Raw genomic sequence first — 13,647 nt, 5'->3', positions numbered from 1 at the left:
GCCACTTACACGGACTATGGACTGGATGTGTTTTGCTGTGGCGCCCTCTGGCGGTGTGACGGTAGCGTTTCAACCGCTTTCCAGTCCTCTATTATCATTGGTTCAAATTGTCACCGTCGCTCTCTTGACCAATGGCACCAGTTATACTGCTTCTCTCAGAGTCTTTTATGCATGCACGCTCCTCCCTTGTTTGTGCCCACCCCCCCTTACACACACACACACACACACACACACACACCCGGACCCCCTGTGATGCTAACCGTTCCGTGGCTGAACCGGACGGCGCGTCTGTCGAGGCGGTCTAATCCAAAAGCAAACCGGGATATGATGATGGCGCTGTCGGTGTGTTGACGGAGATGCGGCGGTGCGTGACAGAGGTGATTAAACCCGCAGCCCTGCACATTCACACTCGCGCTCATATTCATCCGCCGCGCAGTTTGCAGATGGCGCTAACTCTCCTCTGCGTGTAATCACTGTTTGGCTTCATTGTTGCACGTTCTTCATCGCTTTTCCAACCTCGCCGATAATCCGGTGGTGTGTGTGTCTCTCTCTCTCTCTGTGTGTGTGTGTGTGTGGTGTCGTTCGCAGAGCCCTCGGTCTCCACGGCGGGATGAGCTATGATCGGCGATAATCGAGCAGAGGAACGCGGAGAGAGAAATCTGACTCACTGTAATCCATCAAGGCACCGGGGGGGAAGATGAGGACCATGATGGCTCCGATGAAAACGGCATTATTCGTGTTTGTGTACGGGGGTGAGTGCAGCCTGCCTGGTACCTGTTTGCTCTGCCTGGCCATCTGTCACGCGGACATGCATTTGCGTGATTGTTTCTTCGTGCCAGTCAGACTACTCCGTTTGTATTTGCAGCCTTACTTTGATGGCGCGACCTGCCATCTCAGCAGGACTTTTACTTGTAATTGAGCATTTTGACGTTTATTGCATCCTTAAAGGATCTGAGCATCGGTGCAATGTAGTTAAACTTCTACTCCACATCTCAGAGCAAACCGGGTACTTTTTACTGCACGAATCTCTAATTGTTGGTGTTTTCTGACTGATTTGGCTTCACGTGAACTTGCCTGTGAACGCTGCTTCTTTAAACCTGTGGGTCATCCTATGGAGCATCATTTCTCACATTCCTGTGGCGCGAGACTCATTTTCTGACCTACTGTTCAAATAGATGTTGGATTACAGCACAGATGGGACAGTCCACCGTCAGAGGAAACTCACACACACGCTGTTCGATGGGTGGCAGAGAAACAGGTGTTTTAGGCAAATATAGTGGCTTCCTGGTGTCATGCAGGAAGTCCAAAGGAAAAGTATTCCCAGCTGTTTTATTGTACTGATACCAACCCTATAGAAAGTTTGCCCTTTAGTCTACTCAAACCTTTTTACTGCCTTTCATTTTATTGTGTGACTGTTTTATGTTTTCACCACTTGCTAAAGGTTACTAAAGCAAATTCCTGTCAGCCACGACTGAAACAGCAATCAAGTATCGAATCCTGAGGAAGACTTACTGCTTTTGAAGATCTTCTTTGCAGGAGGAAAATGCGGCGAGTTAACCAAATACATAGAAGGAAGCAGCTTAAGAGTTTAAATACGACTTTATTTAAAAAGAAAATGGGACAAACAAAACCAGATGAGGGCGATTAAGCTAAAAACGCAAAGCTGTGTTTTAATATTCTTGACGATGGGACTTCTTCTGTCTGAAATCACATTTTTGATGGATTAAAAGCACAGTTTGACCGTTTCACACACTCACAATATAAATAATCCTATGAATCCTATCTAACGACCGCACAGCGTCCAGTCTGCGGCCCAGCGAGCGTCTCTTCGTGGGCTCTTTCTGATAAGGAAATCGGGGCTCCCTCCCGGTTGCACAGGATCTAATCCAGACAGTATCGAGCGTGGTCACAGGCTGCGGTGTCCCCCAGCCCTATCAGTCCGAGCCCAATGTTAATTAGGACTTGATCCGCTTAAGCCTCCCGCTAGTCTCCCATGTCATTATCTATGGGCGTGGTGTTATGGGGCCTGTGAGAAAACGCCAGTTGTTTCTAGGTCTGACACACACACACACACACACACACACACACACACACACACACACAGAGGTGGGGAGCGCCAAAACGTGCCCAGCTTGTATTTCTAGTTGTTCAGGTAGTTATCAGCTGTAGTTGACGGTAAAAGGGTGTGCTGGTCCTTTGTTCAGCGTCAGTGGGCGGACATATGTTTGCTGATCATTACGTCGGGTTCATTGTGTCTCATTTGCATTTTGACACAATGAGTTTATTTCCCAGCTTTTGGCACCACTTGTGAATTTAAACAGCTTGCTAGGAAACAGCATCAGAGGCGTGTACCCTTTCTAACAAAGTCATTTCTTTAATGGTTTCTTCCCACAATATGGAAGCAGTTACTGTGGAGTCGGGCTGTCTGACCTCTGCACGTCCATCCGCTTGAACAGCTTAATGTCAGTCCAGTGAAGTCAGTGAGATATTGTTTTTAAAGTGTTTTTAACCTTGATTTCAAGGGATGCTGATTCGGCCCAGATTAAGCAGTTAATGCAGCTTCCTTGTCAAAATACTGAAGGCGTGTCGGCTTTGTGGTTGTGAATTTGGGGAAAATGAAAGCTTCCTGAATCGATATCAGGAGAGAAAAAGATCGATGCATCTTTAGTTTGTATTGGACGCAGCCTCCATAGTTTTGGAGCAGGGCCACTTTTAAAGTAAGTTTTCTGTGTTGGGCTTTTATTGAAATGTTCATTGTTGCTATTCCACGTCTCACCTTCATATTAGCATTTGGCTTGTTTATCAGTTGGTTAAAATGACCAGAAAAAATAGTGTTGCTGCAAAAAAAAAAAAGAAATTAAACTTGCAAATAAAAGAATATTCCATTCTTGCATCCCTCTATTGATAAGAGGATGTTATTTACTGTGTGTGCGTGTGCGTGCGTGTGTGTGTGCATCCCTGTGGATGCAGGCCTGATGTTGGTTTAGAAAATGGTAAAATCACCTGTCGTGTTCCTCTTTTAAATGTCCGTGAACGTTTGACTGACTCTGCCTCACCATGGGAATATTTAAGCGCCCTCATCCCGAGAAAACAGCAGAGACATGAGAAATTTCTGTGCCTGTGGCTGAAAGACTTCTTTGGTATTTAGATAACCGGCTCGGTCTGAGCCTCCGGCTGTTTCAGAGAGGTTTTGGGGGAAGTCGGGTATGCAGCCGGACAATAAGTGAAACACAATGATGCTTGAACCTGGAGGCGGGCGGCCTTCAGCCCTGAGGCGTTCACACTGAATATTTTCACTCATAACCAGAGCACTGAAAATCTGCAGCGGTACCCGGCTTCTGTTAAACAGTACCGGGGACGGAGTACATTTTCTTTTTCTTTTGGCTTGAGGAAAGTTTTCATGTTTAGCTCATTCCAATACAGTGCACTCAGCGACCGTTGGGTTTTGCTGCTTTGAGCACTGAAACATTACAGCAACATCTTTTCCTTAATATGTAACACAGCTGCACACAGTAATCCACAGACCAGTTTCATAGAGAACTACGAAGTCCACCAGCAAACCACCTGCTGTACCTCTTTCAACACACTGAAAACTGAAATTCAGAATCGGAGAATGAGCTCATGAGCCCACTGAGATGGTTGTATTTCATTTGTTAAGTGTGCCATTGTATTCAGGGGAAGCTGGCCCAGCCCTCGTGGTTTTTTTCTCCTGAGCTGTTTAACGTATTGATTCCCTGTTAGCCAGTCATCAGCTCAGGATATTGATCGGTGGGTCCATGCACCAAACATGCTGCGAGGCGAGACCGTGACCCACAGAAACACTGTTACTGCTTCCCATCTTTCCTGACCGCTCATCACTTTCTTTCTGTGTCTCCACTTTTCTTGCACAGTGCTCCAGTATGCTGTGTGTCGCGATGTATTACTTCCCCCTGGACCCCTGTACCGCGTTGCAGGGTTCCCCCTCTCCCTGCCCTGTGCTGTGTCGGGCTACGAAGGCCCACGGACGCAGGACTTTGAGTGGTTCCTGTACAGGGACGATGCTGGCGGGAGGCACATGGCAGTGGTGTCCACCAGAGACAAGGGCTTCCCCTACGCCCCGTTCCAGGCCCGGGTCAGGAACGGGGAGGTGAGGGTGGAGAGGGACTCAGGGGACAAGGTCCGGCTGGTGATCCAGAGGCTCCGCGCCGAAGACCAGGGGAAGTACGAGTGCTACACACCCAGCACGGACAGCACCTACCAGGGGAACTACAGCGCCTCAGTGTCTGTCAGAGGTGAGATAGAAAAACAGAGAGTATTAACAGACTCATCCTTTAACCAGAGAGGGGGTCAGGGATCAATGATTTACCATTGATCAGATGTAAACAGTCAGTAGCGTACAAAGACATGAAAACAGAAGTACGGCAATTGTGTAAATAAGTAAAATGGATGCATAAAACATTTCAATACAGAAGTACAAGCCAATAAACTTATCTAAAAAGACAGCAGGATCAGCATGCCTCCAGCCTCTTCCTGTTTTTTTTTTTTTATAAACAGCAGCCAGTGCTGGGTACAGAGCTGCAGTCCTTTTTTGGTAAGGATGAAAATGAGCCAGTCGTCGCCAGATTTTTAAAAATGTCAGCGGCTGACATTGAATTCATGGTTAGGGCATGACTGATTGGCTTTAATCAAAATTGTGCTAAGACGACCTTCGGAGTCCGAGAGCTTTGGCTTCTTTTGTCAACAGGAACATGTAAATATTTGTTAAAGTATGGCAGAGGGTTGGTACAGAAAGCCTCGTGTTGTATCACCAGCTGCTGTCACGTAGTTTCAGACGATACCTGGCCCCGGTCCCGGCGAGATGACAGTCATAGTTTAGTTGTGAGGTATCGTGGAAACAAACAAAGTGACGTAGTCAAGTTCACGGGGATTACCGCGCGGGACGATCTTATCAGCAGCTCTCCACTGCTTCATCCAGATGGACGAGATCTTCATTGATAAATCATACTGTGTTCAACTCCATTCCAAGCTGTTATTTACTCTGACCGTCTGCAGCGTGTGCTCTGCTTCTCCCTCTCTGTTTTCCGCCATACATATGGTTACCAGCTCTGTTTCTATTCATCATCAGCGTCTTTGTGTGCGACTGAGTTTATGTTTATAGGGTGCTGGGTGTTAGTTTTCCATCTGAAGAGTGTTATCTTCGTAATAGCCTTTCTTTGGCAAAGCTATTGCCCAAAGCTAAGGGTGGTAAACAGCTTGCAGTCACTCTCAGCAGCCCCATTTCATGATTCAGTGTCCTAAACATAGACACAGTACGCAGGTTATAGGAATTAAATTTGGCATATTTTTTCCTCCCATCTGGCTCCCGCAGCTTCTTGATGTAATATAATTGTCTGTCTGTGTCTACACCTGCAGTGATCCCCGACACACTCCAGATCAGCTACTCCCGCTCGCTCACCAGCCAGCCCGTGCCAGAGGGGTCTGAATTAACGCTGGCGTGCTCAGCCGGCATCCAATCAGAGCAGCTCACCCATCTGTCCATCATGTTCGGGAAGCGCAGCATTGGAGAGGGTTTGGGGAGCGGAGCGGGCGGGGAGGTCAGCAACGTTAGAGAGATTATCTCCATCGACAAGCTGCTGGGGGTCGCCCCCGGACGCTTGTACAAGAAGCGGTACGACGACGGAGAGATCACGCTGGAGAAGAGGAACTGGGAGGCCGGGCTGGGCGTGTACGTGATGAAGATGAGGGCGCTGCAGCCGGACGACACCGGCTCGTATTTCTGCGAGGCCTCGCAGTGGATTCTGGACCGCGATCGATCGTGGCAGAAGATCGCACAGAGGACGATGGACATTGGCAACTTGACCGTTCAGCAGCTAGGTTGGTGTGACCAAGAGACTGTGCTGGTGTTTGTGCTGACATTTCCCAAAACTGACAGGGTGTGGCGAGTGCCAAGGTCACTCAGCAACAAGCACATTGCACAAGATATCATAAAATATAACTCAGAGACAGTAAAAGCAAAATGACTGAGTTTGGTTTCTACTTGTCAGTTCGAGACTCTTTGCTCTTTCTCAGTGGCGTCAGTCGGCCTGGACTTGTTGCGCTGTTGAGTTCATTGGACTCTTTCCAGGTTTCAGACTGGATGTTTGTGTTACTTAGAGCTTAACTGAATGTCTCGCTTACAGGCTGGTGAACTGAGCAGTTGACTGATGATGGACGTGATTTAAGCACTGGATACATCTGCAGTCAACGTGTTACCTTCATTGTTGGCTGGTTGTTGAATAGAGAAAGTGTTGGGGCTTCTGATTGGCTGCCTGGATGCCCTAGCTTTTTCCTAACTTGCTGTGTAGATGGACGGACGGACGTCTGAAATGTCTTAGTCTACTGTACTGCATTTTTGTTTGAAAAATGAATTGAACGATTTCTCTATTATCCAAACAGTTGCCAAGTAACGGTCGACTTAATTACCGCTCTGCTGACGATCTGTTGGGGATGTCGGCTGTCAGACCTCCTGACTGACGAGCGTGATGCTCAGCTCTCTTGTTGATTATCCAGCTGGATTTGATGGGTCGATGGCTGGCCGGCCGAGCAGCTGGATAACTGCCCGCTGCCTTGCAGCTTGGCTCAATTTAAATTCTAAAGAGCTTGTGTAGATCTAAAGGATTAAGTAATCTTTTCTTCCAACTCGGCCTCTCGGAGCCTGCAGAGAGGACGACTGTCTCTCTGTCAGACTGATGTGTCCATTGTCTTCGATGGAAACGTGAACTCGGGATATGTTCATGTGTTCTTTATGCTTGTTTATAGGAAAATACTTCAAATGTTTGCCAAGTTACCAGCTTCATCCATATAATCTGATTAACATGAGTTAACTCACAGCGTTGCACAGCTGGACTGAAATATTAGAGCTATGTGTTTTTTAAATAAATGTTTTTATTGACAGAGCTCCTGATGAGAGGTGCTAACAGCTTCTTAGTAGGTAGTTCTTCTCTCCAGCAGTCAGACTGAAGCTGAGATCGAAGCTTTGGATCTCATCAATGGGTGCATTGTTTTTTTTCCGACGCTCGCTGACAAGCACTATTTCGTTCTGTATTTTCTGGCCCTTGTTGACTGCAGAGTACAATGGTCTGACATCCCTCCTTTTGTCTATATAAGTAATGAGAGCAGATCTGTGTTTAGGGAAGTGTTGTGGTGAAATGAGGCTTGGCTCACACAATGGACCAGCCTTTATATCTTCTAATTATACCAGGGGATTAGTAGGAACTATATGCAACCTTTTCAGCTGGTTCAACATAGTCGCACATACTCATTTGTGCAATGTTCTGCTTCTGCTGTTATGCTTAATTTGTATGTCTGAATGCAGCACAGAAAGTCTCTTTCATAGAGCAATAATGGAAAATTACAGTACAAATGTAATTGTCAAAAGCACTAATCCATTTTATCCTGCACGTTAAATATGTCATGTACTGGATATGCCCCCCCCCCCCCCCCCAGCTTTCCCACAGATATGATACTCACATATATCACATCAGAGATTTTCACTGTCACAGTCTACTTGCCTGTTTGAGGCTCTGCACAAAGACGGATTTGCTTTCACTTTTACCGAGCTGTCTCCCTCTACCTCTTCCATTCCCCAGCGGCGTCTCTGAGCGTAACATCCTCGCCCAAAGGGGAGGTGACCCTGCAGGTCGGTTCGCCTCTCATCCTGACCTGTGAGGTGTTGGGGCTGCCGTCTGAAGTGAGCTCGGGCCTGCTGGTTCAGTGGATGAGGAGGGGGTCTGTAAGCAGCGACGTAGCTGGGACCGGAGGAGTCGAGGTACGGATTCTCAGTCTGCTGAGCTCATGGACTGACATGGTTTGTGTGCGTGTGCGATTGTGTATATAGTAGCAAACTTCGAGGTGTTGCTGTCTTGTTTTTTACCTGCACAGTTGAAATGAAGTGTAAGTGAATTCGTTGCTTATATGAAGTGAAAGAGGGAAACATTTCACATCAAAATTTTATTTGTATCCTTTTTTTTTTGAACCAGTGCATCATGAGAATCAGCGTGCAGGGAATTTAAACTTGCTTTCATAGACTGAAAGATTCATTTAATAACAATATTACAGAGTGAGGTGGATGGGTAATCCATCATAGTCACCATTAGGTCTAATTTATTTTCTGTCAAAGTTACATTATTGTTTCATGGTTATTCGGCTGAATATACAGATGGATTTGAAATATTTTCAGGTGTGGTGCATTCAAGTGCTGGAGGGAAAGCTCTGATAAATGACTCTTGAGAGTTGGCTTTCAAACAGCAGCCTGTGCAAAAATGGACATTGTGGTTCATGACATTAGTGTTTGCACACTTTAGGAAACAGCAATAATATAAAGTATTCACAGATTCTAGTAAAGTGCCTAAAATAAATCACATTTCAGTTTACAATCTAACACATTGTATTTCATGTTCAGGTGGAGGTGGCCCGGATGAGCCCGGACGGCATCGTCAGCTGGGGGGACGACCTCAGCCGAGCTAGCGGGGGCTCCATGGAGAAAGTGGCTGAGGGGAGGTACTCTCTGAAGCTGTTCTCAGCCCGCCCCTTAGACTCGGGGGTGTATCGGTGTGTGGTGAGTGTGTACGCTGGAAGAAGAAACCCTGGCCCCTCTACTCCTGCGACGCTCACCCAGAAGTCTGAGGGAGTCACTGTCAACCTGAAGACCAAAGGTGAGCGGCGCTGCTCGCCTTCAGTTCTGCTAAAAAAAATGGCTAAAACTAACGTAAATAGATAAATGGTGAAAGCAGTTAGCTGAAACCTATGTATGTTTGATTTAAGAAATGATTTCAATACATTATGAATTCATGGAGTGCCTTTGGGCCGAGCGGTCTGGGCTGTGGGCCGTTTGGCTGAGTTCATCAGACCTCTGATGCCTGCTGTCCAAATCTCAGTTCCAGCTTTACGAATCTGTCTGAAAGTTTCTAGTAAATTCAGAAAACGTAATGTTCTCTCTGAGCAAAGGTTTTACTGAAGGGAAGTTAGTGTAATGCTCTAGTGCTCAGGGCGAGACTGCAGAAACTGCAGTCTGTGGTTTGATTCTCTGTCTATTTTCCGAAATGCACATTAGCGGAATTTTCTTTAACTCGGATCACCTTATTAAGATAATGATCGACCACAGATGAAAATCATGCAGTTGCTCAGTTTACCCTCCACAAACTAGTCTTTGAATGCACCACTTGCCTCCACAGACGTGCTGGTTTCAGCTGTGGCTCAGCTCCCTCGAGGCCCCCTGTTAAAGAGAGGCAGCACCGTCACCCTGATCTGCAACGCCACCGTGACAACCACAGGTCCCGCCCAGGCGCAGGTGCAGTGGCTGCAGTGGCCGCTTCCTGTCGTCAAGAAGGGCCAGAGTCCAGCATCCGATGTTACTCTCCCAGACCCCGCTGTTGGGGAAAAACCCAGACTGGTGGCTGCCCTCATGTACGACGGTGTTGCAAAGATCTACGCCAACGGCAGCGAGGTTAGCGTCGACCGCGTGTCCGCTTTCAGCTACAGACTGAGGGTCCACGCCGCAACAATGGACGATCAGGGCATGTATGCGTGTCATGCCGAGGCGTGGGGGCAGGACCCGCATGGAGGCTGGTACAACACAGGGGCCAAAGCGGAGTCGAACGCAGTGACGGTTTACCTGTACGCCAGAGGTAAGCTGGTTTTTATTGTCACTGAAATTATGGTGGATCTGGACGCTGGGGCAATTAGTGCTAAGTGCTGCCCCTTCAACTTCCCCATCCAGATTTTTCATGGTGGTCTGGGCATCGAACAGGGGGATCACAAAGGTGACATCTGTGTCTGCACAATTTAACTTGATTGATCATTGTCTGCATCCTTCCTGAGCAGATTGCAGGGCGTCCTTCTCTGTATTTATGTCTTAAATATGTAGATGTGAACTCACTTTCTGTCCCATGTCGCAGTAATTTAATGCTGTGGGACATTAAGAAAACTAGGCACGGTCCTTGAGTTGGCTTGCAAGCACGGCTGCAAAGACCGATTCGTTTCATGATCGATTGATCTGCTGATTATTTCCTCGACTGAACGTTTCATCCATAAAATGTAATAGAAAAGAAGAGAAGAATGCCCAATTTGATTTCCCAGAGCTCAGACTTTTAAAATGTTTTGTTTCGTCCTGCCAACAGCTAGAACCCCAAATGCATTCAATTTGTTGAGTTTGGAAAAATGTGCGGCTAAAACATGACTTGAACGGAGCTGATGTGGAGTCTGCGAGAGGAGGTTAAACTTGAAACTTGCCACATGTGTATTTGCCACATCTGGAGGTGATTTGGGTAAAATGATCTTCAGTGCATCGTGGGTAGATTTGCATTGTCGCGCATTGTGAGTCCCTCCAGTTCGAGTCCAGAATATATTTGTGTCAAATATTTGCTCATTTTTGCACTAATGGTGGGTTTGCACCGGTAGCAGCTTTGGTCGTTGACCTTCTTTCTGCTCCACATTGAGACTAAATGGACTCAGTTTCCAACAGGAGATGAGTGGATCACCAGAGCAAGCTGTGCTTTTAGTTTATCCAGCTGCACAGTCCATTAACTCGCTTTTCATCAATATGTGTGCTGCTTGGATGTTATTAGTACCATATAAACGTCTGTGTCTGTATTGGTTTGATCCAAGCAAATCAATTTTTCCCACCATTTTCCTTCTTAATGTACTGAGTATATTTGATGTTTCCCATCTGAAAGTGGCTCGGTTTACATCACGGCATTCTTCTCTCTTCATTTGTCTTTCCGCAGCCGCTGACCTTCTTCTCATCCCCTTGGTTATCGGAGTCTCCTCCGCATTGTTCGTGGGCATCGTCATCATCGCCACAGTGACCTGTTGCTTCATGAGGCGGCTGGCGAGACAGCGCGCTCAAAAGTAGGCGTCTGCCGCCGCCCGTCTGGAATGTTCGTGAAAGGGCACAAAGAGGTCGATGCGTAGAGCATAACGGATGATTAATAACGGCCAAGAAATAAGTTCAGGACAAAATGACTGTCGCCCCGTTAGACGATTCTCTGTGTTTTGACCTGATCTGTTGAACACTCAATGCCAAAAAAATCTGTTTTATATTCTCTTGTATTTTTATATCCAAACCTTCTCTAAAAACAACATATTTTAGCGATCACGCACCAGTAGGCGTAATATCCTAGATTTTCAAAGCCAACGCCCAATAGCTTCTCTCCGCTCCTCATGAGGGGAAAGATTTTATTAGCAATTATCATCCCTTTGTCCCAGATGATCGTTCGATTTCAACCTCAAAAGGGTCAAAATACACAGCAAAGTTTCCAGGTCAAAATAAGGAAAGTACGGCAGGTTTGTTTTAGCCTCTCAGATGTGTCAGATACTGAAAAAGTCTTGTTTCTATTGAAAGGCCCAGCAAACTGCCCTCTCAAAAGTCATGGTTTGATTGTTACAGCATGAAGGTGCCCAGCGGTTCTCGGCCTGTCAGATGATTTAACGCTGCAGCTGTAAGGACTCAGCCTCGATGCGCCATACGCACTCCATCGGGAGAGCTACCACGGCACCAAAACAAAGAATATTCTGCGTTTTCATAAATTGTTGATGCTCTTCCAGTTGTTCTTCCCTCAAACTGCATGTTTTTTCATTTATTACAAACATCAACAAGGTCCAAAAGTGTTTGCATGGTTAAGCCTCTACCACTGCCACTGACGGTCACATGAATGCTGATGGGAGCAGCTCAGCCTCCAGAAACCTAACGCGAGCAGGGCCCTTCCACCGCCTGCAGCCCGCCACTGCTCTGCATGTAAACAAAGTCTGCCTGTTACTTAATAAGGAAGGCGCTGGCTGGGGACTTTCTCATGCCAAGACCGGTTGAGTACCAATTGTACACACAAGCATTCCTTTGCCTGCGATGCTTCACGTTGTTTCTATACGGACTTGTATAGATTTGACAAAGAGAAATGGAGGAGCTGTCCATGATGCACTGAGCTAAAATCTGTAAATACTGTATGGAGTTTAGCTGTTTTATTTTTCTTAATGTAAGTAAGAATATGCTGTAGAGCCACTTTTTTTGGCAAAGCACCTGTGTTAAACATTCTGCAGCAGTCTGTTCTGCTCTTTTGAAGCACTTGGACAAAAACGGGACTGGGACCAAAGCCCTTTGGTATCACTCTTTTACTTGATTTTCTTCCAGCTGAACGGTCTCTTCGTTGCTGTGCTCGAGTGAGTACTTGTGAGTGTTTTTCTTTCTTTCCGTGTGCGATTAATGCTTCCTTTTGCTCCCGTCAAGTGACTGAGATAGAAAAACAGTGCTGTGAAAAAGAATCCCCCGTTTGTTAGCCCGAGTTACAGAAAAACTGTGGTTGTGTCACACCGTTTAGGATTCTTGTCCCCAAGGTGAAAATTCCCCCGGCAGCGCAGTCATATGACCCGAGTTTAGCCAAGTCTCACCATCGTCGTCGTCATGCTGATCATGTGGTTCAGGCCACACATTTCTGCTGCCAGGACTTATTATGACTGTACCCCCGCTGCTAGCCCGCAGAAATCTGTTGGACAGATTTACTGTGTCTGCGCACTTATTATGAGTGAAATCCATCCTCCTCTTCCTGTTGAAAATAACACTTAACGAAAAGTTCGGTCACGCCAGCTCGAGCATTTAAAGTTGGATGCTTGGGGAAAGGAGGAGGAAAAGTTGTTGTTACCCAGCTCGTGGCTCTCTGGTGAGATTATTTCAGGTCATTTTTCTGCTTTTTCTACGAACGTGTGCACAGAGTCTCGGTCTGTCTTTAACGTCTCTGCCTCCTGGTTGGTTTTCGATGTGAGAGTCCCTCTAAATCTGCCCGTCCTTCCTAACCTGCGCTCTCTAAACCCAGATTATAAATGTTGTTCACGAACATTAGGGAATAAAATCACAGCTCTGCTTGCTTCCTGAGCCACTTTGTTCCAGATCAACTACTCAAAGCTGATTTGTTCCCCCACACACCCACCCACCACATGATTACACACTTGGACACATACGTGCACACAGCGGCAGCAGCAGCAGCAGCATAGAGCTGGCTGGCATTTCTGATGGAAGTGAGTATCTGCGTGTTCATCTCTAATCCCTGTTTATGGCTGCAGTGTGTCCTGCTGCCCTCCCCCCTCCTCTCAGCGTGTTACAGTCAGTGTGGCTCCCATTCGATTCAGTTCAAACTCTCTTCCATGAGAATTGCAGCCAGCTGTAAAAAACAAAAAAAAAGTTTAGGAGATAGCATGCAGAGTGTGAAAGCTGCTGTCTGAGTTGTGCTTTTGTTTGACGACGTATTAAACCCTCACATGAAGCTGTTCTGTTTTCTTTGGATTGTTTACTCATGCTTTAATACCACTGTTCCTGAAAGCATCTGGCTGCCATTGAAATATATAAAGGCGGGTTATTGCTCAGTTTGTTTCTTATGGTGCTTTGGCAAACCTGCCAGTTGATAAACCAATAAACCACTCTGGATTTATAATGTCACTTTCGTTTTATTCCTGTATTTTCTACTGCTGTGACATAAATCTGTTTTCGGCAGAGAACCTGGAAATGTTCATATCAGAGGCCGCTGGAGACAGCTGAGGTATTGCAGGACATTATGCGTGGAGGGAAATAATCCAATCTGTCTGCTGCTTGAGCACATTTTCCATCTATATAGCATGAAAAAAACGAAAATATTTCTTGTGGTT

At 46.5% G+C, this 13,647-nt stretch overlaps 2 protein-coding genes across 2 annotated transcripts in view; one reads left to right on the top strand and one right to left on the bottom strand.

The window, feature by feature from the left end:
- The window catches only part of prr13 (proline rich 13), a 147,369-nt gene that overhangs the window by 80,676 nt on the left and 53,046 nt on the right, over positions 1 to 13,647 (bottom strand). The window lies entirely within an intron of this gene.
- Positions 193 to 13,441, top strand: igsf8 (immunoglobulin superfamily, member 8). The gene is made up of 8 exons (XM_070958767.1): positions 193 to 377; positions 589 to 752; positions 3,891 to 4,271; positions 5,392 to 5,853; positions 7,608 to 7,786; positions 8,420 to 8,672; positions 9,192 to 9,644; positions 10,743 to 13,441. The coding sequence occupies exons 2-8, from the start codon at positions 698 to 700 to the stop codon at positions 10,868 to 10,870; spliced, it is 1,911 nt and encodes a 636-aa protein (XP_070814868.1). The 5' UTR covers positions 193 to 377; positions 589 to 697; the 3' UTR covers positions 10,871 to 13,441.

This window comes from Chaetodon trifascialis, chromosome 3, assembly GCF_039877785.1.
Source record: "Chaetodon trifascialis isolate fChaTrf1 chromosome 3, fChaTrf1.hap1, whole genome shotgun sequence".
Lineage (NCBI taxonomy): Eukaryota > Metazoa > Chordata > Actinopteri > Chaetodontiformes > Chaetodontidae > Chaetodon > Chaetodon trifascialis.
Note: the sequence above shows the minus strand (reverse complement) of the source record. Positions and strands in the feature narration are given on the sequence as shown.